Source organism: Choristoneura fumiferana, chromosome 12, assembly GCF_025370935.1.
Source record: "Choristoneura fumiferana chromosome 12, NRCan_CFum_1, whole genome shotgun sequence".
Taxonomy (NCBI): domain Eukaryota; kingdom Metazoa; phylum Arthropoda; class Insecta; order Lepidoptera; family Tortricidae; genus Choristoneura; species Choristoneura fumiferana.
The window spans coordinates 9,769,137-9,794,874 of NC_133483.1; the positions used below are offsets into that span (position 1 = coordinate 9,769,137).

The window sequence follows — 25,738 nt, forward strand, 5'->3', positions numbered from 1 at the left end:
ATACAGTCGATAATCTATATTAGATCATTTCATTATTATAAAACATAATTTTTGAGAAAATCATAAATCGTTTTTAAATCGTTATAAAGCTGAAATTTACCTAGGAAATACAGTCGATAATCTATATTTGATCATTTAATTATTGTATTACATCATTTTTAAGTAAGTAAATCATAAAGCGTTTTTCAGATTTTTCTACAAAAAAACGCGTGGGTACCCAGTATTGTACCCTAACAATAAAATAGAATAGAATAAACTTTATTGTTTTCGAAGTTTCTGCTCGGGATACTGGGCACTCTGGAAGTACGACGTAAAGACGTGCTCCTAAAGACATCTTGCAGAACCTTGCATGAGGAATGCGACAGTGTTGAGATGGTGGCGCAACCAAAATGCGTCTGCACATTCCACCTTGTACAAAACTTAGTTTTCAGTCTCGAAACCACCTTCTGCTATCACTGTCGTCAGCACGTTCCGCCGCTCACAGGCATTTGCCGCTGGTCCGCGCTGGGCAGTCAATGGGCATTGCTCCGTCAATTTTTATGCATAGGAATAGAAGGGTTCACGGAAAGAACGTGTCTAGTCACCTAAGCAACTTTTTGAGTTAAAGCGGTTTGAAAGTTAGTCATCACGAACAATTACTATGGTTACCATTTATTTAAAAGATTAAAAAAAATGTTTTTATATTGTTTTCAGATTATTTAATTCAGTGGTAAGTCATAGTACTTTGTGAGCTCTACATTTTGAGATTAAAATCTCAATTTTAAAAAAGGTGACTATTTTTCATAGGCATGTTCTTTCCGTGGACCCTTCATAGGAGTAGGTATGTTTAGTTTTTGCCTGGTAAAGGCTGATATCAAAATGTGATAAATCAAACCAATTTAATGTAAAAAGCCTTTTTTATTTTAGTTATAATTACCAAAAGTAAACCGTGAAAATGCCATGTAGGTACCCTAAAAGCGCGTGGCGTATTTACTTCCTTCTTCCCTTTAATTTAGTACCTTGTATAGTGAAGAGATATAATCTACATACAATAAAGAGAGTAAGTACTTACTGCAATTTACAAACTAATACTAAAAAACAAAGAAAAAACCCATGCATATTAATAGCAGGAAAAGCTAAAAAGTGGCAACATCGATTCTGGGTGCGAATTGTAAGTGTTATGAATCATAACTTATGATCTCTATAATTTCAGACTTTAATTAATTTCTGCTTTACTTGTACTTACTCAAGTACATGACACAATATTGTATTGAAATTCAGATTAACTGTATCCAGATGAACTAACTATAAGTTACCGTTGAACTTTACACTTTTGTATTGTAAGTATATTTGTTGAACGCAGGTGAAAAAAAAAAAAAATTGATTAATTTTTTATCCTCTTTTAACCAACCTAACAACGTAGTCATCAACGTGTTTCATCATTATGCTATATTTCAATGGCAGAGGTTCCTTTAATTTCATAGGATCCATGTTTTGTGGGGGTAATATTTTGTACCGTCGGCAAAGATTCGCTATCACTGTTTTCATAGAATTCATGGCATAGTTAAGGCCTGAAAAGAAATTAACACATTCAAATTTTTTTTTTAACAAAAATGGAATCGACTTCATACACCTTGAAAATATTTTTCTACTAACTAGCTTGAAGTAGGTGCCAGTAGTGTCAGTAGGTGCATCTCACAACGATTCCATTGCTCAAACACAGCATAGTTATATCATTGAACAACAGAGTAACGCTACCTACGGTCCTGTTTTTATCAGGGTCCAGTTAACCAAATGTTACTTTCTGAATGTTAAAAATGCCAAAATCGCTATAGATGTGCTTTAAAAATTTGAGGGTTGCCCTCGATTTCTCTAGGATTCCATCATCAGATCATGACTTGGTGTCAATGGGACCACCTCGGAAGTATGTCATTTAGAACTAAAAAAGAATTTTTAAATTCGGCCCACAATTGGCGGAGTTATTGCGTTACAAACATAAAAAAACATACACTCGAATTGAGAACCTGCTCCTTTTTTGAAGTTAGTTAATAATAACATCAATCAGAAGGATTTTGATGTTGCGTTTCAAAGTCAAAATATCTTTATTCAGTTTAGGCTATAACATAACAAGCACTTATGAATGTCAAAAAAATCTACTACCGGTTAGGAAAAACCTCTGTTGCGAAGAATCCGGCAAGAAACTCAATGAGGTATATTCTTTTAAATCATGTACAATGTTATTTTATGATTATAATTATCTATACATTACAAGTATTTAACACAACTACATTTTTAACACAGACGATTCTCTAATTGGAGTAATGGATCGCCAATGCGGATCGGAATTATTTCCAAGTACCTATATCCCTGTTCGTGATATTATAATCATTAATTATTTTATAAAAAGCCTTCGATATTAATGTCTGCTTGACAATAGATAATTTGAATTGTGTATCTGTTTCATCGGTAATATTGTTTTATTTATTAGTACCTGGGCGACCGAGCTTTGCTCGGGCTAAAACTCGTTAATAAGCGTTTTCTCGGAGATGAGACCAAGCTAGATCGATTTTTCATCCCCGAAAACCCCTACAACATACCAAATTTCTTCGAAACCGTTGGAGCCGTTTCCGAGACCCCGAAATGTATTAGATAAAAACGTAATATATAATTTTAAGTATCAGGAGTAAGCTAACTTTGGGGGTGGCATGCCTGAGCTTGCCTTCGGAATCCAAAAGCTTAATGGTTACTTGACCTAAAATGTATATTTCAGAATACATTTTTTTTATTATTTATGATGGTGGAAGCAGTCTACGCTTCCACTGAACGTAGATATAGTTACATGTTTAGTTTTAGTTTTGTAACTAAGAAACCCCATACATCCCTGTATTATTATTGTTATTTTTCTTTAATTTACTAACTGTAATATTTAAGTAATTTATTTGCAATTATTTTACTTGAAAAAAAAAACTTTCTGCCAAGTTTCTTGCTGTTAATTCTTCTTGGCAATGATGGTCTTTCCAAGGAAAAAAATGACTTGTACTAATGCCCATTAAGGCCTATTTACTGAATAAATGGTTTGAAATTTGAAAATTTGAAAGTACCTACATATTTCATTGTTAACATAGGTTATGAATATACCCTAGCGGTCAGCGCCTTGATCCTAGAGGTCAACTACCTCCATACCAAATTTCATCAATATCTGTCCAGCCGTTCTTGAGTTATAAAATGGATGTAACTAACCCGACTTTGTTTTGTTTATAATAGTTTAGAATGCCGTTAGGTATTTATTCAATTCGTACTCTTATTCATTACGCCATGTATTATATTAGGTGTCAGATGTTTTCTAAATAAGACAATACATGATGCATTTAATGTTTACGTAGAGTATTCAATTCCGAATATCACAACTTGAAATATTAGTATGGGTATAAATTTTTCAAAAATTCCAAAAAATCTAAATTTCTCGAAATCAGTGCGAATTTTACTAAGTTCATTTTTTAAATTTGGTAGATTACCTGCCTACCATTTAACTTTGTCGTAGTACTTACGGGACAACCTGTATAATGTTTCATATTTTCCGTACGTGCTATCTTAAATAACCTACGTATTTTTTTTTCAAAATTTACAAAAATAGTTTTTACAAAAATTACAAACGCATGAAAAAATACATTTTAAAAATTACCAAGGCAATTTCTCGCAAATTGGCTAAAAGGTTGATACTGCGAAGGGTGTACCAAGGGAGCCTCGAGAAAGCGCTCAGGCCGAAACTGTTCTGCATCCTCACCCCAATATCTGGGGTTACGGTGTAAACCCCAAATATTTATTACTATTTTAGTGCCATAGACCAAAGTATCACCTGTATCTGCAAAAAAAGTCACACGCATTATAGTAGGGGAGGCGGGTATGCTAAATCGGTAGTTACTAAAACATAATGGGGGGGACCTATTTGACTGTGAAGATTACTGAGGTGCAAAAACAAAAAATAGTTTTTCTGGCCCGTCACACGCGACCGGTGGCGTCTGGATGTGCGTCGCACCACACGATGTAACGGTGCCTACTTCCGCCGGTGATGTTTCAGAGAAACCACCCTCAAACATTCCCGAACAAAATATTCGAACGTCGTGGTTGTTGTTTACCGGTCGCCGGCGGTAGGTGGTGAGAGAAACCAGAGCCTTAAGTATGTTCTTTTAGTGGGGGCAAGATTATGTGCAAATTTTCAAAAATGGAATAAATAATAGTTAGTCACATGGAAAGTTAGTCAAATGGACAAGAAGAATAAAGCTACTTAGGCGTAGAAGGCTTCTAATATAACAATCTGCCAATTTCCGCAAAAAATGGTTTATGGCCGTTAGACTACAAGCATTCGACTTCTAAAATCGAACAAATTATCATGAAGTAAGATTCAAAACACAGTTAAAAGTGTAAGTAAATAATCATACAACAAAATTTTTTGGTAAAATTTAGATGCAGGGTAGACCTTCTGTTATTTCTATATTATTAATAAACATGTCATAAGAATAATAAAAAGAAAAAAAAACATAATTCTCAAAGCTCTATTATAATAATAGTCACTTATAACTCAAAATTTTAAGAAATTTGCATCTAATGAACGAATGATCAATGAGTCTCTGATAAAGATGCGTGAGCAACGGTACTTATGTTCACTTTCGAGATTCGTTAGTGTCAAAATAATGAATTATCTAGGTTCTATTTATTGTATTTTTAAGAGTATTTATTGTATAATGACATGACAGTATTTAATATTTAAAAATACAACCTGCATTTTTTTTAATTATGACCTTCAAGGGACTACCGTGCGCTTGAATATTTCGAGGAGACGTTTTCTTTTTTCAGCTTTTGTCACATTATTAAAATGTACACTTTTCTCCATGTAATTACCTTACCTTGTCTTAATCTGACGCGCTCGAGTTTTTCTAAGGGTTGATTTTATTTTACTAATCTGATCGGCTACCCTCAACGTACGCCCCTATCAGGGTTCATATATGTTAGGAGTACATTACAGGGTGCAAGGATTCTCCCTATTTGGTTTTCTGACGCGATGAAGTAAAACGCAAAATCCCCTCTTGGGCTCCCCTACTTTTACTATGATAACGTAACGTCACTTCCAATGCGTAAGATTCACAATTTTTTTTAAAAATATTCTAGTAAAATTAAGTAAACAAACTCGATCACGATCACAATATCCATTCGCACTAACATTAACGAATTGGTAAGTATGTTACAAAGCAATGTAAATGTATGGGAGAGTGGATGCAGATAATGGAAGCAGTACAAGTACAACACCGTTACTACCTGCCGCAAAACAAATCAGTTTAGAAAGACCTCCTAAGCTCAGCTATCTGAAGGAAGGTTTAAAACAAGACAAAACGGTATAAAGAATCTGGAATAATAGAGCTAGCTTATGCTCGAACACAGGACAGCAGAGGGTCGGGAGCAGATCGTATCGGGAGTGTGGTGGGCCTGTTTGCGTATCTATATATTATGAACAACTAGCGTTTACCCGCGGCTTCGCACGCGTAAATCATTAGCAGTAGAATTGAAATTCCGGGATTTTATTAAATTCTCGTGGGAATTCCCTAAAATTACTTCGTGGTTTTCATTGACGTTAAATTAAAACACCCATGGCAAATTTCATGACGCTTAGCCCAGCGGTTGTGATTTCGAGATTTTATTCCTATCCCATAAGAAAATCGGGATAAAAAGTAGCCCATGTGTTATTCCAGATGTCCAGCTACCTACATACCAAATTTCATGACTCTAAGCCCAGAAGTTGTTATTTAGAGACTTTATCCCTATCCCGTGGGAATATCGGGATAAAAAGTATCCTTTGTTTTAATCCAGGTTATAAACTAACTTTCGCCAAATTTCACACAAATCCGTCCAGCCGATTCAGCGTGAAGAAGTAACAAACATACTCACTCACTTACAAACATTCACATTTTTAATATTAGTAGGACAACATCGACGGTGGGCGCGAGGCGGGTCGTGCGCGAGTACCGCGGTGACGTTGTTCATACCCATATACAGCTACGTTAATAAGACCGCCGCGGTGCATTCTCGACCCGACCCGCTACCTTCCTGTGTAGGTTTCGCGCTTTAGAAATTCGGGCTTCCTGCGTAATACGATAATTGGTAATATAGAGATGGGAGTGGGAGGTTAAGATGGGAGAGGTCTCCTCCACACAAACGCAGCCAAAAAAATTAAAAATATTACAAAAAATTACGGGAATAAAAAGATGAAAAGGAAAGAAAGATACAAATAATGCAGTTATTTGTAACTTACTGTTTAAGCTACATAATTATGTTGCATAAATAGAGCGGTATTGCTCTTTTTTAAACGTTTTCAAAACAAAGTGTACTTACCCCTTCTTTTTTTGAAATTGGAAAAAATATGGTTTTTCCTAACCAGAATCAAGAGCACAATCGATTACGATCGTTTAAAAACATGTCCCCATTTTTTTCATACAAAATTTTATGGGTCAGTTTTGTCACGCCCATACTGAGTGTATGAAAAAAACGTCGCAAAACTGAAATATTTTTGGGGACATTTTTTTAAACAATCGGAAATCGATTGTGCTCTTAATTCTGAGTAGGAAAAACCATATTTTTTTCAAAAATTTTAAAAAAAGAAAGCCCTTTTTAAAAACGACCTTTTCCAGATTATTAAGATACGAGTGTGATTGTCGTGACTAGGACTGACTGCTACTTACGTAATTGTACATCTTCTTCAATCTCTTTTGTTATAATTGGCACAGGCGTATACAATCGAAGGCATTCCTTAATGACCACCTCCAAATATTTCAAGTTCGGTAAATCTTCCGCTGTCACCGGTCTTTCTGAATTACCGAAGACATCTTGTAATCTATAAAAAATACTGTTTCAATCTATCTATCTATCTTCTATCTTCTTCTTCTATGTATCTATTTTCTATCTATCAATTATTATCTATTCTATCTAAATAAATAAAAATATTTAGCCGACATGTATTGTATGTACGCTCGTAACTCGCGAACAACGGCACCGAATTGGATAATTGTTTTTTGCTGTGTTCTTTATTGTCAGGTTTGTGCTAAACAAAATTAAAAAAAGGTTGGAACGGGGGCGAAGCCGCAGACAGCAGCTAGTAAATCTATCTTCTTCTATAAATAAAAATGAATCTCCGTAATGTTATGTACACTCATAACTTGCAAACGATCTTGCGATCGACTTGCGAAACTTAAAGTTAGATTAGTCGTGTGACATTAATAAAAAGATCCCAACGCCTAAGTACGAGTACATGCCCATTTTTTTCGAAACCGCTGAAAAGCTCGTACTAAACTATTATTTATTATAATATAAGATTATTTTTATTTTTCCCGATATATTACCAAACTTACTCTTGATAAACCTTCTCCTGTACTTCTGGGTATCTGGAAAGCATAACCGTAGTAAACGCAGCACCAACAGCTGAAGTATCAGTTCCAGCAAAAATGATCACCATTGCTTCTTCGCGTAGCTCGAGATCCGTATAACCCTTATCGCCTTTACCTGACCGTTCTATCATCATGTCCAAAAAGGTCCTCATGCCACTGGCTTCTGATAAGTCATAAAATATGGCACTGAATATAATTTCTCGTGATCGAGTACATTTAACCAATTAGAACTAATACTTGGCCATCCGATTTTGGAAATCATTAATGGCTCTGCTTACCCTTGCCTTCTTGTTCTCGTGTTTTCTGTTCTCTCCGTTTTCTTTGTACGACCTACAGTGAAAAGGTTTTAAAAAATAGTATATTGTACAACAAACGAGCCATTTTATCCAAGACGTTCATATAGCCACCCGAGCCGGCACGGCGAGGATGTATAGACACGTCGAAGGGGAAAATGGGTTTAATGCTCGAGTTTTACACTCTGCTTTTCACTTAGATTGCGAGGAAATGAAATAGCAACAGTGAAAACAATTGTTTATTTTCTATGTACCTTTTGTTTTTCATGCATTATTTTATAATTATATTTTTCAGTTTTATTGGTTTATTTTGATGGATTGTTGGTTTAAATAAATTAGAAATTATTTGAAAAAATATGTAGAAACTATTTGTTTGTGGCTATTGACACCTGATTATCTTGGTCTTAGACGAAGATTTTACTTTATGCACTAATGCACAAAAAGCAATTTTATGTCGCCTAGATCCAGCACAAACATGAACTTTACGAGCATGAGAAGTGAAAAAACTTGATTTTATTTTTTTACTATTCATTGGTTTCGTGGTGGCTAAGATAAGTCGCATACCTACTATGTGCTTCCCCAGATTTTTTATATTATTTTAAATCGACAAATTGATTATTTAAGTCTTAGTGTGCATTGGAACTGACCTCATCCATAAAGTCCCACACCAATTGTCTGGCTTCAACAAATTGCTTGTAGTAAGCCAGATTTTTATAAACGAAATCTGGATACAACCATGGCGTAGAGCAACGTTGTGCAACAAGACCTAGCAATGAATCAAATGCTGTCAAAAATGGCACATGTGGCTTACTTTGCGCGTTCATTTGAATGTCCAAAGTTGTCTCTGAAAAAAAAAACATGTGTTTTAAAAATCACTCAGTACAGTTAACCAGCACCAATATCTGATAGAACAAAGCATAGGTACATAATATTATAATACGACTCTAGTTCTAGGGCCGGTAGGACGGGTCATATATTTTTGCATGCTCCACGTTGGCAGATATTAATGCAGGTGTTTGTAAAACCACACTTCATAGAGTACATTTTAAGCAACAAATTAGTAGACTAACCTAACCAACAAAGAGTTGGAAAACCTCCGACTTTGTCACTTCAAAGTTAAATATCTCAAAAACGGCTGAACCGATTTTGATGAATCATGTCTAAAAACCCGTGAAGCCGTGGTGGCCTAGTGGTTTGACCTATCGCCTCTCAAGCAGAGGGTCGTGGGTTCGTACCCCGGCTCGCACCTCTTGAGTTTTTCGAAATTCATGTGCGGAATTACATTTGAAATTTACCACGAGCTTTGCGGTGAAGGAAAACATCGTAAGGAAACCTGCACAAACCTGCAAAGCGATTCAATGGTGCGTGCGAAGTTCCCAATCCGCACTGGGCCCGCGTGGGTACTATGGCCCAAGCCCTCTTGTTCTGAGGAGGCCTGTGCCCAGCAGTGGGACGTATATAGGCTGGGATGATGATGATGATGTCTAAAAAGCATCGCTAGAAAACCTGCTTCAAATAAAAAAAAACATTAAAATCGGCCCACGAATTTAAGAGCTACGGTGCCACAGACAGACACACATAGCGGTCAAACTTATAACACCCCTTTTATTGAGTCGGGGGTTAAAAACCGGCCAAGAGCGCGTCGCATACACCTAAGATAGGGTTCCGTAGGCGTAACGAAAAAATCAAGTAATATTTTCCTAAGGATTTTGTAGGGAATCTTCCAAGTTTAAGTACTAATCATTTTCAAAAACTCAGCCGTCATAGTTATCCTTGTAAATTTGATATACTTACATACTTAGGTACTACCATTATGAAAAAAATATGTAAAGCAACGGTTTAGCTTTTAGGGTCTGCAGTCGGGTTTTAGGATACGGGTGCAGGTACAACCCGTCGCACGCGACGCGCGCAGTTAGCGCTGCTCATGCTATTTTTCAATAGGCGACCACCCGCTCCGTGCGAATCGTGTCAGCTCTAGCTCTCTAGACTAGAAGGGCTTCAAAGGGGGCACGGTCGATTTTAATGATAATTTGCACTATAAAGTTGAATATTTCGCAAAAAAAAAACACTGAATCGAAAAATCGTCTTTGAAACTCCGTAATGATTGAGCTCTGGCTGAGTTCGAAACGCATCCGAGTTGTGTGGTTGTCTGTGGGTGGCGGTGTTGTGTGTCTGATGATAGTTGAGTTTGTGTTATGTGCGTGTTGTGTGTCACAGTGTGGAGGTTGAGGAACTGCATGAACACACATTTGTTGTATAGACGTAGTTATCGTAAGGTCGTGGGTGAGAAAAGTAACTATTTTAGTTCACTTTGTTGTGTGCTCGTCTGTCCGTCTGCCCAGCCATGTCCGTCTGTCTGTAAAGATCTTTATTAGAATTATGGATACCTACCTAAAAATTTTGTACAGAACCATTTGGCTAGTTTTTTGAACTAATGCCGTTGCTTTGACTGGTTTTAAAGAAGTTATGTAACTGCTTTTTGTAGTATTGAATTGAACCAAACCACCGGAAAAGTCAAATGCGAAGAAAATTTCCTTGTTGTAATTGTTTAGCATCTTGCACTTCACCTATGCCCTTTAAACTAAGTGATAATTTATTTGAAAACCTAGTCACAACGAATTCAAATCGGTTCACCCGTTTAAGAGCTACGGTGCCACAGACAGACATAGCGGTCAAACTTATAACACCGGGGGTCAAAAAAAGAAATAAATAAATAAACACCATAATATCATAAAATCGGGATGCGATTGCCATTCGAAAGTACCGTTAACACAGCAGTACATACTGAATAACTATAATCATAGGTTAATCTAAAAGTATGATTATATTCATAGTTTGAGTACAGACATCTATAGATAATAGATTTACAAAGTATGCTTCATCATAATCAGTCACTACGTATTCATTATGACTCTCTTATTCTTGGCGAAAGCAGTGTCACTTTATTTTTTTAGTAATGTTTGTTATTTATTTCTTGTACCTATCGAAAAACATTAAATTCGGAGTAAAGCATTAAGCAGTGTTCCTATATAAATAAATAACATTAATTGTATTTTATTTAACACCATAATATAATTTAAATACTAGGTAATAATACAATTTATATTTTTTCTCAAGCTTTTGAACTTACTATAAATATACACACATGCTTGGATACTTATTTATTTCATTTATTTGCATATTATCAAAACTAAATTTTTATTGATCCGGGGAGACCACAATCGACAGATTATACCCGGGGACCGAAATTAGAAGAAATTGTATTTGGAAGTTGTATTTTTGCATTTGATTTCAGAAACTTTGATAGCGCAAAGTTTACGACAGAAACCGTTTTTTTTTAATCTTACCACAAACTGCATCAAAAGTGTAAGTCGTGATGTATTTCCAGATAGAGAAATCGCCGGTCTCTGCCATCGGGGCCAGTAACTTGGTCATTATGACGCTTTGTTTGTTAAACACAGGCACAAACTGGTGCATGTTCTTCAGGCTGAAAATTGGAGCTAAAATTTTGCGACGCGGACGCCAAATGTGCACTGAAAAATATTTATAAATTTGAATATTATTGATTATCATATTCAGGACAAACATAATTCAATGAGAGAAAAAGACAATTTAAACGCGAGTTTTAATTGTAATTAGCTTCTAATTAACTTGACGTGCATGACGTTGAACTGCAAGACTCAGCCTTAACGCATACTAGCGTTATGCCCGGTTCACATTACGAGTGTTCCAGTAAAATCGTGCCAGGAGCGAGACATGTGAACCGGGCATTAAGTTAGACATTGCAATCCAATTTTACCTTAGTATTTCCTGAGGTTGGAACCATAAAGTTTTTTTTAAAGCTGTATCTTTATTGAATTAAGACATAAGTTGACCTAAAATACCGTTAGCCAAAAAAACTTGTAATAATGGCAATACCATGGGTGTGCGCGTGAGTGCGTGCGCGGATATGCGTGTGTTTTTGTTACTTTTTCACGCTGGACCGATTTAGATGAAATTCAGTATATATGACAAAGTTTTGCATTAGGCATTCTTGATTATCAAATACCAGACATAGATAATATTTAGGTATAATATAAAGCAACGGGTAAAAGCTTGAGTTAAATATTGGGTACATGGAAATGATATTGGTATAAGTGATATAATAGCTTGAGTTATTACAAAGGTATAGAAAGTAGGTCAGTGTAATTAACTTGCCTCGAGCAAAAATACTTCCATTTCCAATGACAGTTCGAATGAATTTAACGGTATTTTCATCTTTCTGTACACATGCCTTAGCGATGGTTTCAGCGGCCCTGGGATCAGCGACATCTGTTGGATATTGACAATAATTTGTCAATAATATATCCCGCATAAAATATTGTGGACTGGGGAACTCGGCGGCTCTGCACGCGCACAATATTCAAAATAACCCTCCTTTGGACAGTTGGGTAAAAATGTCTCCGTGCCGGTAGCACGTAGTTTGCAAGGGCCAAATTTGCAAAAAACTTGCCAAGATAATCGCGCACGAAGGGTTCCGTACCGTTTTCTATACAACATTAAACATTAGCAAAAAACGGCAAAAAAAATCTCGTTTGTTGCAGGGAGGGCTCCTAATATTTATTTTATTCTGTTTTTAGTATTTACTGTCATAGCGGAAAATAATCTGTGAAAATTTCAACTGTCTTACTATCACGGTTCATGAGATCCAGCGAGACAGACAGACGGACAGTGGAGTAATAGTAATAGGGTCCCATTTTTACTCTTTGGATACGGAACCCTAAAAAGGTCTCTAATCAAGGACACTTCACACACATTTTTCAGCTCCATTTTCCAAAAATACACCCAACCTGCGCGAAGTCGGGGAGCGTCGTCGTAAAACGCATTTTTTGGTTAGAATGATATTTTTAAATTCATAATATCTTTCGAATAGAACGTCTGATTTGAATAATTAAAAAGTAATCTACAGGTATTGAAACAGTCTTAATATAAAATGTATTATTATTTAGATACGGATTAATACAAAGGTATGAATAAAATGGTCCGATTTTAGTCGGCATTTCTATAAACTTTTAACCCTTAAATTGGCACTGTGCATCACCGTGTACGTTAGTTAATAAAAAATCCTACCATCAATATATATATTTTTTGAAACTTTTATGACTAAAAACTACTAAATAATTTTATGATGAATGGTTGAAAAAATATGAGACATGGCAATAATTTCAAATTAACGTCAGTGTCAAAAATAAGTTCAACGCGGCGTCGCATTTTAGTACCTAGGGAAAGTTTTATTAAAAAAATTCAACTTTTTTCTATGCAAGTTATGCTTATTATGTTTTGTGTTTTATGAGAAAATGCTAAAGTATACGAACAATTGGTTCTTCTGTGTACATTCAGCATGATAACAACGATAATCACTGTTAAATTAGAATGTACACCACGGTTACCGTCGCCAAGTTTGTGAAGAAGTACTTACATTCAACTACGGTAACCACCATGTACGTTGCCAACTACTAGGTGTATTAACTTCGGTAACCACGGGGTACATTACCAAGTTCCCTGTACATTTTTTTGATTTCAAATTAACGATTTTACGTCCCCTTGTTTATTTTAAATATTTTTAAACAGTATGCTTTTCTTTCTTTGTCTGCAGTGCTTAACATAAAGTAGACCGCATAAGATTTTAGCTTTAATTCCCGTAGAAAATGCATGTTATGATTGTGGCTCTAATCCGGACGAGGAAATTAAACCGCACGCATCGCCACAATTCGATTCTGATGATAGCTCTGATGCACCTTCTCTAAACTCTTCTTTGGAACGTTTTAATTTGCTATACTGCTTATTGGATGAGCATGAGGTTGATAAATATATATGTATATCCAAAACCGATTGAATTTTGAAAGCATGCACGATGCTTCTTTCACCCATTAGAGAAAAAGTTCTGCCCTGGCCATCCACAGTTAATTATTATGATGCTTTGCCCACATTAAACTCTATGCAATCCATAGCCACGCCATCTACACTTGAGCGCGTTTCGAACTCAACCAGAACTCATCTTCAGAGCAACTCATATATGCCCTTTTTTTCGCTGTTAGAAAAACGAAAACACGAAATTGCTTTCGACAGTTCCACACTATATTTGATTTGGATAGGTACGAGTATTTAACTAAATGTAAACAAACTTCAGTTGCTAGATTTGTCACATTCAAGGATTTAAACATTTTACTTGTCTATCATTGTAATACTAACTAGACTAGTGTATTTCAATACAGATAGTATGTTTAGATAGTTTAATGGGAAATTTCAATATTTAAGACACCAATTGACGGTGTTTTGTTTACATTTAGTTAAAATACTTATACCAAATATACCAAAACCAAGTATAAATGATGTTTTTTTTAATAATTTAGGTTTTTTTTATATAAAAGTGTACTGCCTGATTGGCAGCGGTAACCAGCGTGTACACAAAATAATGTTACTTTGTTCTTATAGAATTGGCAACGTGCATGGTGATGTACATAGATTTTCTGAAAAACCAATAATGCTAGATTTTTTTTTTCATTTTTCTGTAGACCCTAAGATGGTATTAAATAAAGGTATGATACTGTATCACTTGTTTTTGTATTTTTTTACTCTTGCCAATTTAAGGTTGTAAAAAAGTAGTTATAGTGACATACTCGTAACTACAATAGTTGGACATATGGTATCGCAAAGTTTTCTGAAGATATTGATATATTCTTGAATATTTTAGCACTTTTTTTGAATTTTATGACATTTTTTTACACCTTGGGTTACATTATTGACGTTTTAGTACGGATCCCTAATTTATATATTTTTTAATATAACATAGCCTATGTCACTCGCAGATAGTGTGGCTAGTTGTTGCCTATTCAATGCAAACAAACAAACAAACAATGAAATCTTTCCTCTTTTTAATAATAATATTAGTATAGATGAATATATTGACCCCGATAACTCACGTCTTAAATCGAGTTTAGCCCGATATGTTTCGGGATAATCCGTAGCCCTTCGTCTTCGGAGTTCTGTTCGGTTAGTGGTTGGACGGTACCTCCGAGTTGGAAAACGGTGTTAAATACTCGGTGTGTGTGAATCTACCTTTACATGTCGATGTTGTTAGTGTTGTGTGCTACCCTTCATTTGACAGTTGTATTGAAAATGATGATGAAAACTCGGGTAGTTGTGTGCCGGTGTCAGTTTCGTTGGTTAGTCGCGCGAGCAGAGCGGCGGCGCGCGGTGCGCGTGTTGCAGCTGCCGCCGAGTCTCGTTGCTCCGAAGACGAAGGGCTACGGATTAGCCCGAAACATGTCGGGCTAAACTCGATTTAAGACGTGACTTATCCGGGTCAATATATTTAATATGAGTGAGTCTCACGGTAGTTTCATGTTCAAAATTAGTATAGATGAGTCTGTTTACACATACCATAAAAACATACTTGTAACATTACGCATGTTGTATGGTAACGGAACAAAGCAAACGGTCGATCGAGTACAGCAATATTTTGCAACGTTCACATCTATTTTTATTATTTATCATTTTATATCCATATCTTTTTATATTTAAATCATTCATATTTATATTTTTGGGGGATAAAGCTGTTCGCGTCCGTGGGCTTTAGTTCTAGTTACCCATACGTGTTCCCTGGGTAGCACCAAATGAACAGCCTTATTCTGGTGGTAGGCTTCAACCGCGGTTTGTCACCACCCACCTAACTAAGTTATGCTACCAAACGGTCTTGGCCGTGTTTCAGCGTAAAGTTAGATGTAGCCATGTAGAGGGACGAGTCTGGGCAGGGACTTGCGTGCAAACCGGTTTCGGTGACGTGAATTTGTTGCATCGGATGCCTGTTCGTGGAGGGTAGCGGGATCCAAAACACGGTGCTTCGCTGGCCGACCGCAGTTAGTAGGGGGCCCAAGTAGAGGTTTCGCTAACTTTGAAAGGCTGCCCCGCCAACTTGCGAAAAATGCCGAAGATATGCTGTAGTGCCGGTTGGCGACCGGAGAGAGGATCCGACAGCCGTCTTTCCCGCAAAGACGGTTCGGGCGTTCCAGACTAGGCTCCTCGTGTTGTGGCTCAGTTTTGTGTGCTGCTGGGTGAGCAACTCTGTTTCTGTTCAACTGCCGTCTTTTCTAATATATTCACTCTTGTCTTTCTCATCTTCTTCTTCTAAACAAATAAAATAAATGGTTAAAGCTACAAAAAAGAGCAAGTGCCTACAGCGGATGCACATCCTCTCACCAAAAGTGCACCTCTCAAATATTCGAGGTTTGCACTCCAATTTCGCTGCAGTCCATCACCATCTAGACTAGAGACTGAGAAGCCTCACTTGCTCTGCTTCAGTGAAACGCAGATAAAATGTCTCTTCGATGTGTCTACTTGAACTACTCACGATAATCCCTGGAGCATACTTTTAAGCTGGGGTCTGCTTGTACGTTCATGATGACATCTGTACTCGGCGTCTCCACTACCTTGAGGATCCTAGCTTTTCCATTCTTTGTTTATTGATGGACACTAGGCGTTGAACAAACGATTTACGCTCTGATCTACCAGTCGCACGGCGGTGAGTTGAAGACGACCAGGCTCTTGGATCACCCCTGTGTTGCGGTAGGTGTGGGTCAGCAACGGTATCAGCGTGCGCATTTGGGTTTTTTTGGGGGACTTTAATGCTCACCACGAGGACCGATTGTCCCGTATCAAGTCACGGACCATGCAGGAAGAGAAGCGCGCAAATTTGCACTTTCGCTAGATCTCACCCATCTGGTTAAGCAGCCGACTTGCGTACCGGATGTTTCCTCGCACACGCCTTATAGCTTGGACCTTCTGCTGACGGCTGATCCAGGCAGGTACAATGTGTCAATGTCTTCCCCTCTAGGTACTTCTGACCATTGTCTGGTGAAATTTGTGTCGCAGTACTCGCATCTCGATTTCTCAATCCGTACTCGGCGAGTATGGTGATACAAGTCAGCAGATCGGGATGAGATGCGTCATTTTTTTTCTTCCTATCCTTGGTAGAAAACTTGCTTTTCCAGTGAAGATCCGTCGAGCTGCGCAGAAGTTATTACCGATGTGTTGCTTCAGAGTACGGATTATTTCATTCCTTTCTCTGACGTATCCACTTATGGCAAATCTCGTCCATGGTTTATCGCCAAGTGCGCTTAAGCTGAAGCTATTAAACACTCTGCTTACTTACTGTGGGCTTATGCTCGATGTAGAAAAGCTCCGGATGTACACGTTAAAAAACAGCTCTTCAACAAAGCTGCCAAGTCCTGCAAAAGGGTCATACGGAAAGCGTGATTCCTCCATGTTGGGTCGTTTTGGTGCCAAACTGGCTTCCTATCCCTATGGGTGTAAAGTGTTTTCAGTCTTTAGCCAAACCGGTGGAGTCCAATTTCTGTTATCCGTCACTGCCGCCAATGCTGAAGTTGGATAAGCCGCTAACTCATACTGCAGCGAAGAAGGGAAACCTGTTTGTCTCTCTGTTTGCGAAAAATTCGCGTCTTGATGATGGTAGTGCAGCGCCTTCCTCCTTTCCTTAGTGTGGTACGTTTATGCAGGAGGACAAAATACATCAGAGGGAGGTTTTACGACCGCTGCGTTCTCTGGAAGTGAATAAAGCTAGTAGCCTTGACGGTATACCGGCAATTGTTTTAAAGACCTGTGCTCCGAAACTGTCTCCGGTTATGACACGTCTGTTCAGACTCTCCCACAGAATGGGGCAAGTCCGGGTATCATAGAAGATTGCTAATGTGCAGCTTGTACTCAAAAAGGGCAGTCGTGCTAACCCGTCGAACTATCGACCTATCGCAATACCTCCATACTATGCAAGGTAAGGCGTATTAGCCAGATCTATAGCCAAATCGATAAACAAGCTCCTGGTATATCTAGAAGGTAACGATCTCCTCAGTGACTCCAAGACCTCCTGGTATATGCCACTCACCTTTGGGGTGAAGCTGTTGAGAAGGATGGCGAGGCGCTTGCTGCGTCTCTTAACATTTCTAAGGCATTCGATAGAGTCTGGCATAGAGGCCTTCTTAGCATGAATCTTCCATATAGGATTCCTCCTCTCCTATGCTCATGGATCTCTGATTTTTTGCGGAACCGATCTATTCGAGTCGTCATCGACGGAGGCTCATCTGATCTCATGGCAATCAATACCGGGGTGCCTCAGGGATCAGTCCTCTCTGTAACTTTATTTTTGCTGCACATCACTCCCACAGAATGGGAAGGCCAAACTCCCCTCCTTTATTCATAGTGCGAACTGCTAAGGAATGGAATTCGCTCCTGTCGTCTGTTTTTCCGGATAAATACAATCTAGGGCTCTTCAAAGCTAGAGTGAATAGGCTATGACTGAACCAGTGAGATGCCTACACCTTTGGCTTCATCTGCACTTAGCATCAGGTGAGATAGTGGTCAATCACGGACAGTTTTATGTTAAAAAAAAACCTGTGCACAATGTGTCTCCCGGCGCGAGTTTTTATATTTTATCGTCTTAAGCTTATTTTAAGCTGATAGCTGTAAGGAGACTTTCAGCTTAACTTAGCAGCTTCCATAACTTTATCATTTCAGAAACTCATATTTAGTTTAGCTTTTTAAGTATTCAGTAAAAATATAAGATTAATGTATGCATAATTATACTTACTAACATATAATGTATTCATCATCCACAGTGTTGAAAGACCACCGTTTTCTATTGCTTTTCGTCCAAAAATTTGCAATCCTCTCATGCGATCTGCGAAAATAAAACATTGTTGTAGAGGCTGAAAAGAAAGCAATAGACGAACTAGTTAGTTTATAGGCCGACCTGAAGGGGATGCCTTCGATAATACGAGTTCATCTATTGCACTTTTAACCGAGACTAAACATTGTGCTTTTCACGACAACTGCAAGAAAATAATAAACATTTAAACAAAAAAAAAAACAATAACAATCCAAAGACTGCGTTTCTCCCGCCGTATGACACTCTCATGACACGAGTTTGAATGGGCGTGTACACGAATAACCGGGTAGGTAATTCCATGTTGGTATTATCCGGGCCAGTAAAATAGTGTCACGCCTCCCGCCGATTTTAGTTTTCCTTTGTGATATGCATAAACGACTATTTTAAGCGAGTCCGTTCTTAATGGCCAGTAATAATAATAATAATAAAGCCCTTTTATTTCCTTACTACATTTAAATTCATAATAATAATTAGATTTATGAGCATGCACTATTTATAATTCACATTTTTTTTATTTATTTTTTTCGTTTTTTTTAAACATGCTTTTCTATTAATAAATTATCAAGGACATCTTCATAGAGTAAGGCCCTCCTCCATTCTTCTCCACATAGATCTCTCATTTTCTTTATCAGACCAATTTTTTCCTGTTGCTTTTAAAATTTCATCGAGCCATAACTTTGTTTTTTTTTAGATTAGATTTTTAGGTAGATTGAGCTCTGCCGCCTATGCTGTACGAAGAATCAGACAATTTACCAACGTTGAAACTGCCCGGCTAGTTTATTTCAGTTATTTTCACAGCATAATGTCCTATGGTATGCTGATTTGGGGCAAGGCAGCCGACATAGAAACTATCTTCATTCTACAGAAGAGGGCAGTCCGGTCTATCTACAACCTTGGCTCCCGAGATTCACTAAGAGAACGCTTCAAGGAGATAAACATCCTCACAGTAGCTTCACAGTATATACATGATGTGATATTGTATACACACAAGAATATCGAGTCCTTTAAAAAAGTGTCAGACGTACATGATATCAATACTCGTAATAAGCACAAGCTTGCCGTTCCAAAATTCCGTTTACGGAAAGTAAGCAAATCTTTTGTGGGAAACTGTGTGAGATTTTACAATAAAGTTCCTGTAGAAGCATGGAAATTGCCACACAACTCTTTTAAAGAATACATAAAGAGTGCACTTCTGAAGAAAGCTTACTATAAAGTTGAGGAGTACTTATGTGATGATGCGACATGGCCTAAACTGAAAGCCGATGAAAATTAGGATGTTTATGTGTGATGTGATGTATTCGTGTTTGTGTATGTGTGTGTGTTTATGTCGGTGTATAAATAAGTGTTGTGAAGTGTGACTTGGCAGTGTCCCGGCGCATTTCGTGTCTAGTTTCTGGTTCTGTTGCCGTTGTCCACGTTGCAGAATTTAATTTAAAAATATTTATTGGTTTGACATTTGGAGACCTTATACATCTCCATTTCTTTTAAGTTTTTGACATTGGAGGCTTTTTACACCTCTGAAGATTGTATAATTTGGTTAATTAAATTAGTTTACTTTGACATTCAGAGACTATATACATCTCTGAATTATTTAGATTAGGAATTTTATTTATTGTTAACTCAGGGACTTTCTACATCCCCTTGCTATATAGTAATTTTATTATTAACTCAGGGACTTTATACATCCCCTTGCTATATTTAAGGCTGTATATTGTTAAGCTTATGGATTTTAAACTTGTATATTTTTAGTTTAATTTCTAGTCACAGGCCCGCGACGTCGAAGCTCCCAAGACGATCCCATAGAGCTTATGGGAACGGAAGCAATACCATGCCCTCGGTACCGTTCTGCTTTCAGAGCATGACATGAGTTCGTGTGAGCTAACTTTGGGGGCGGCAGACGTGAGCTTGCCTTCGGAATCCAAAAGTTTAATGGTTACTTGACCTGAAATGTAAATTTCAGAATTAATTTATTATTATTATATTTTTTTTTTTAATTTATGACGGTGGAAGCAGTCTACACTTCCACTGAACGTAGATTATAGTTAGAGTTTAGTTTTGTAACTAAGGGACCCCATACATCCCTGTATTATTATTATTATTTTTTGTATTTTCTTTTATTTCATTGTATACTGTAGTTTTTAAGTATTTTATTTGTAATTATTTTATGTTGAAAAAATGACTTTCTGCCAAGTTTCTTGCGGCGCATTCTTCTTGGCAATGATGGTCTTTCCGAAAGCGCTGGTAGTTTTAAAAAATGACGTGTAAAAGTGCCCATTGCGGCCTATTTACTGAATAAATGATTTTGATTTTTTTTTTTTTTTTTTATGTCTGTGCTTCTCTTTACGTACGAGTCGCGTTTTATTTGGTGTAGTATCACTTCGTCTAAAAAGCAGCTGTCGTAAGTACCAAGTGGTCTGAGAACTAACTGGTCTAAGTAGCATTGGTCTATAAAGTACGAGTAACTAATCCTAACCTTCTTGTGTCGGAAACCCGAACAAATACAGATTAGGTTAGAGTTGGGTCAAGCCGCGATGCCTCAGTAACGCGGAATAGGAGCTCCTCGAAGCGGAGCTCCGTTGACTTTGAGTCGAAGAATTTTAGATCACTTGCTAGATAAACCGGTTACTATACTTATATCAGAAGTCTAACGTTTTTGGCGCTCGCGATCGCAATCAAATGACAGGTTCTTGTATGCGAAATCTGTAATTTTATTGCGATCGTAACCGTCAGAAACGTTAGGCAATACGGCCTCAGTTGCTTCTTAGATCACCTGTTACTTTAACCAATTTCTAATTTGCTACTTAGACCAGTTTTTGATGAAAATATACTAACACTTATTCTATGATAGATAGTTTCGTTAGATAGTTCCGCTAATGACATAAAAGCGATCAAGTGATGTTATTATGGTAAATAATCAAGTGATAGATACTCTTTGGCAAGGTCAGCCTGAGGATACGGTTTCAAATTCCACCTATCGCATATGAAAAACCTTTTCGCTTAAAAAAAGGTAAATATGCAAAAATATAAATGCTAAACTACGATTATTTCTTCTTTGACACTCAAAATATCTCGCTTTAAATCGTAGAGGTAAATTACAAACAAATTACGACAAATTACTATTTGTTTTGTCTTTTACTAACAAGCTTTTTACCTTGTCCAAATATACAAAGCCAGATTAGACGTTGTCGCGGCCATGACCAAATCTTGATTTCAATCATTTGCCGAGTTTCAAAGTGGAGATAACCTTACTGTACTTTATTCCTAAACAAACATCTTTCACTTGTGTTTTGATATAAACTTGACCGAATTAAATCAAATAAATATGCAAATGCTGACATTGAACTAGTGCCACATCAAAAAGTTCAGTGTGAGATAACCCGTTCAACGGAAACTTAGTAATTTCGACATATCGTGACGTCATCGGCGGCAACTCGCTTGATAATACTTTAACACTCCGATGCAAGTAAAGAGTGTCGGTTATATAATATTTCATGTTCAAATTAATGCCAATACTTTATTTAAATCGTGAAAGATTTTAAAGGGATCACTGCGTTGTCAATTTTTCTGGCTGACTGAATTCTTTTGCCTATACGGATGCAATATAGTATTAGTACTATATTATAATCTGTTTTTCAGGAGCGGGAAAGTGTGTAATTTTTATAACAGCCAAGGGTTTGAATTCTGTACGGTATTTCTTATTTATTATACCTATTTTTGAAGGTAGATTCTGTGAGCAACGCAAATAAAGCCCGAATTTTTGGCAATCCACAATCCTACTATTATGCATGCGAAGCCGCGGGTGAAAGGCAGTAAAAATGTTTTTACTCAATTTTTGGCACAAGCATAATCATAGAGAATTTGCCTATGTGTGTTTAGAGCTTAAGGTATGTTTTTGTCAGGAGTGAACTTTAATTAGTTCAAGGGTAGCCACAAAATCGGTGACCGTCAAACAAGTGGAATTATCATACTATGGAATTATTCCATAATCTCAAATTATTATTGCACTGCACTTGCCTAAGCCGATTTTGTATTTTCATGATGGTACAGTTTTTTTTTTAAGTGAGTTGCACAATTATATTTTATATTTGGCTAGATGTTTTGTAAACAATAGTCTAAAAATTATAATAGGTATCTAAGATATGACAAGATTTCAGGAACATGACAATTGTGCCGAAAGCTCCCTATGGTAGGGAGGTTCAGGCACCCCTTTTCGGAGGTTTGGGGATGACATATAAAATACCCAAAAGGTATTCATAAAATAAACCAAAAATAAAAAGTTATTATAATCTCGAATTGTATCTTAATCACAAGAGTAATTAACAGAGTAAATACATTTTAATATTAAACATTTTTATTTAACTAAGACTGGTTATTACCCATAAAATTTTATCGAATGCATAGTTATAGCAACCTCGTTTGGTATTATTGGATGCTTTTGGTTTTGGCAGTTTCGTTTTGAAATAATTTTGAGGGACGCTGGCTATGTCGTCTATTTCAGGAAATAGAAATGTGTTTCGCAGCTTGTTCAGTCTTATAAAGAGCAATGGGCATGCACAAACCTCCCTCAAAACAAGTGGCCATTGCTCCCTCTGGATATTAATTCAACTTAATATTGTCGTAAAAAAATTTGGTTAGATATTCTGGCGTGACTTACAAACTAATTTATACGTTAGCATATATACAATAAAAAAACACATACCTTTGGCTGGTTCTTCGAATGAACTTTGAAATCACAACAAAATACGTACATTGACCGGTGTCTAATTAAAAATGCCTCTGTATATTTGACAAATCAACGAAATGACAGCAAGTCTATAGGTAAACAGTGTTGGCAGTGGGTAAACTAAACTTACAAAATAGGGAAATAAAAATTGTTATATTGGAATTGGAATAAATGGAGGGTGCCCATGTCTCCCGACTGCCCATCCGTCCCTTTTCCCCCTGCTACTCAAAAACAAGTAGGTATTTCACGGGTTGAATTTTAATTACTTTAACACAGTTGTTAAGCAATTTATGCTCCTCAATAATGAAAGTCTCTTCATCGCAAATAGCAATTTATTGTAAAAGGTGACGAGCAGTTGACACTAAACGATCGTATCTTAGATTATTTACACTAAAAACGGTAATAATAAAAATTATAAAATAAATTTGAACCGACTACAAAAAACCATGAAATTAATTTTCCACCAGTCTGAAGTCGGCTTTGTTGAACCATACTACGAAGTCGGTGCCTCAGCACGAGCCAGCAGGAGTGATTGAAGACCAATAGTGCGTAGGTGAGGTAGGCGACTATAGGTCCACTCCTGCTGGCTCGAGCTGAGGCACCGACTTCAGACTGGTAGAAAATTATTTTCATGGTTTTTTGTAATCTGTTCAATTTTTTTTATATATTTTTTAGTTATTAATGTGCTTTGCACTTATCACGCGACATTTTTTTTCTTCTTTTAAGTTCCCTCTGCACCCGTCATAATATTTCTGAGGGGTTGCTTTTATAGGGTTTGTAATAATTTATAGCGCGTTGATGTCTTACTAAGGCAATAATAGTATTTTCACCTCAGCACCTCCAACAGGCACGTTTTGCAATGAGAAATCAGTGAGCAAAATGGTATTTTGCTCACTTGGTGAGAAAAAGTAACTTTTTAATAATTTTTTTTTCAAATGATGAGTACAGTGTTGGGTCTACTCACTAAATTCCAAATATTTGAACTTCACTTTGATCTGTCACTTTCACTTCAACACGAAAAAAGCGAGAGATAGGATCAAGTCAATTCTGTTGATTGCAATCTTAAATTAAATTTATGGTATTAAAATATATCGATACCTAATAAATTACATGACAGCGAAATATTTCCAAAATATAAATTTTCCCGATCTTTTAATAAATTATGCAACCTCGTTGCACGAACGCCGCTTCTCTTGTTTTTTTTTATAAAAGAATTTCGTATACTCCCTCTAGCTACAGTTAGAATAAATATTTGTTAAATTGAATAAATTAGTAACAAATCTATTTATGTTTATGTAATATAAATCTTAATAAAATCATATTTAAAGGTTTAATAACATTTATAATAATTTATATGTTTATTGTTCAAACTTTTTAATGACCCAAAGATGAGGCTTTTTGCAGTATTAAAAAATAAGTATGACATATTTTACAAGAAGTTCTAAGTTTAAATTACAATGCATGTTATGAGTATGAGATTTGTATTGTACCTACTTATTCTTCTTCTATACATTCTTAATTTTCTGGTGACTTTTTAAAGATGTAATCGCGACTGTACGTATCATTTTTGAGTAAGGATTCGGTATATAGGTATCGGATTATATTTATAAAATTGTGTTTGTTTTGTAAACAGGTAGGTGTATGTAGTTTTATTCTAATGTAACGTTTAAATTATGTTCTCGCTCCTGAGGTGAAAAATTGTATGTGTCACACGAGACCAAAGTTTTTTTGCATCTCGTGTGTTTGAATCCCTTGCTGCTCTCAGGATTCTAACCTAAAATCACTCGCTAACGCTGTTGATTCAAATTATATAATTTCCATTTAAAAAAATAAAAAAAACTAGCCAAATGAGGTAAATTTTCGACTGATTTTCGAAATGAATTCAGCATATGCGGGTTTGCATGGACCACAGACATGGTTAAGTAGTGTCAAAGTAAAATAACCTCCTGAAGCCCAACATTATAAATATTTTGAAAAAAATTGACAAAGCAATTAGAATCTAATTGTTTCGAGAATAAAGTCAAACTTCTGTCAAACTGCCATGGTGTAAAACAATAGAAAAACAAAAGAATTTTTACTTTGTTACATTGTTATATATTCTTTATTCCCTTGAACTTATTGTGTACATTCTATTGCAAAGTGGGCCGCACGGAGATAATAGGTGCAACTACACTGTACACAAATTTCATTGCAAAACAAGATTTAGAACTTAATTTTCAAATAGTTATGTATTAAGATTTATGGCCATTTTCAAGATAACTTTACCCTCATCGTTCCCGCTAAGCAAATATGCGTGTCCGACAACTGGATACGACTGAACACCGGACGGTATAGCTTTTGCAATCTTGTATAATCTCCGCCTTTGCCATCTATAGTAGAAAATCCATGTGGCCACAGAAATCAAGAGCAGCTGCCAAAACATTTTGTCACTAAACCAACAGTTAGGTACACTAGAATTTAGAGCAAATTAAACCGAAAAGATGTAAAATCGTATCTTGAAAACAAAAAGACGTTGCGCGACCGGAGCACACCACCTTTTCTTAAATATAGTATAAGGAAATGGTGTTGACGGATTGGTTTTAACCCTTAGCTA

The 25,738-nt window shown here is 36.6% G+C and overlaps 1 protein-coding gene across 1 annotated transcript; it reads right to left on the reverse strand.

Annotated features, from left to right (window-relative positions):
• Nucleotides 1–902: 902 nt before the first annotated feature.
• Nucleotides 903–25,689, reverse strand: LOC141433266 (cytochrome P450 4C1-like). The gene is made up of 10 exons (XM_074095230.1): nucleotides 25,411–25,689; nucleotides 18,345–18,434; nucleotides 11,903–12,016; nucleotides 11,053–11,238; nucleotides 8,353–8,549; nucleotides 7,691–7,742; nucleotides 7,377–7,575; nucleotides 6,711–6,862; nucleotides 3,662–3,841; nucleotides 903–1,550 (listed from the first exon to the last, which is right to left on the reverse strand). The coding sequence occupies exons 1-10, from the start codon at nucleotides 25,565–25,567 to the stop codon at nucleotides 1,372–1,374; spliced, it is 1,506 nt and encodes a 501-aa protein (XP_073951331.1). The 5' UTR covers nucleotides 25,568–25,689; the 3' UTR covers nucleotides 903–1,371.
• Between the last annotated feature and the right edge of the window lie 49 nt (nucleotides 25,690–25,738).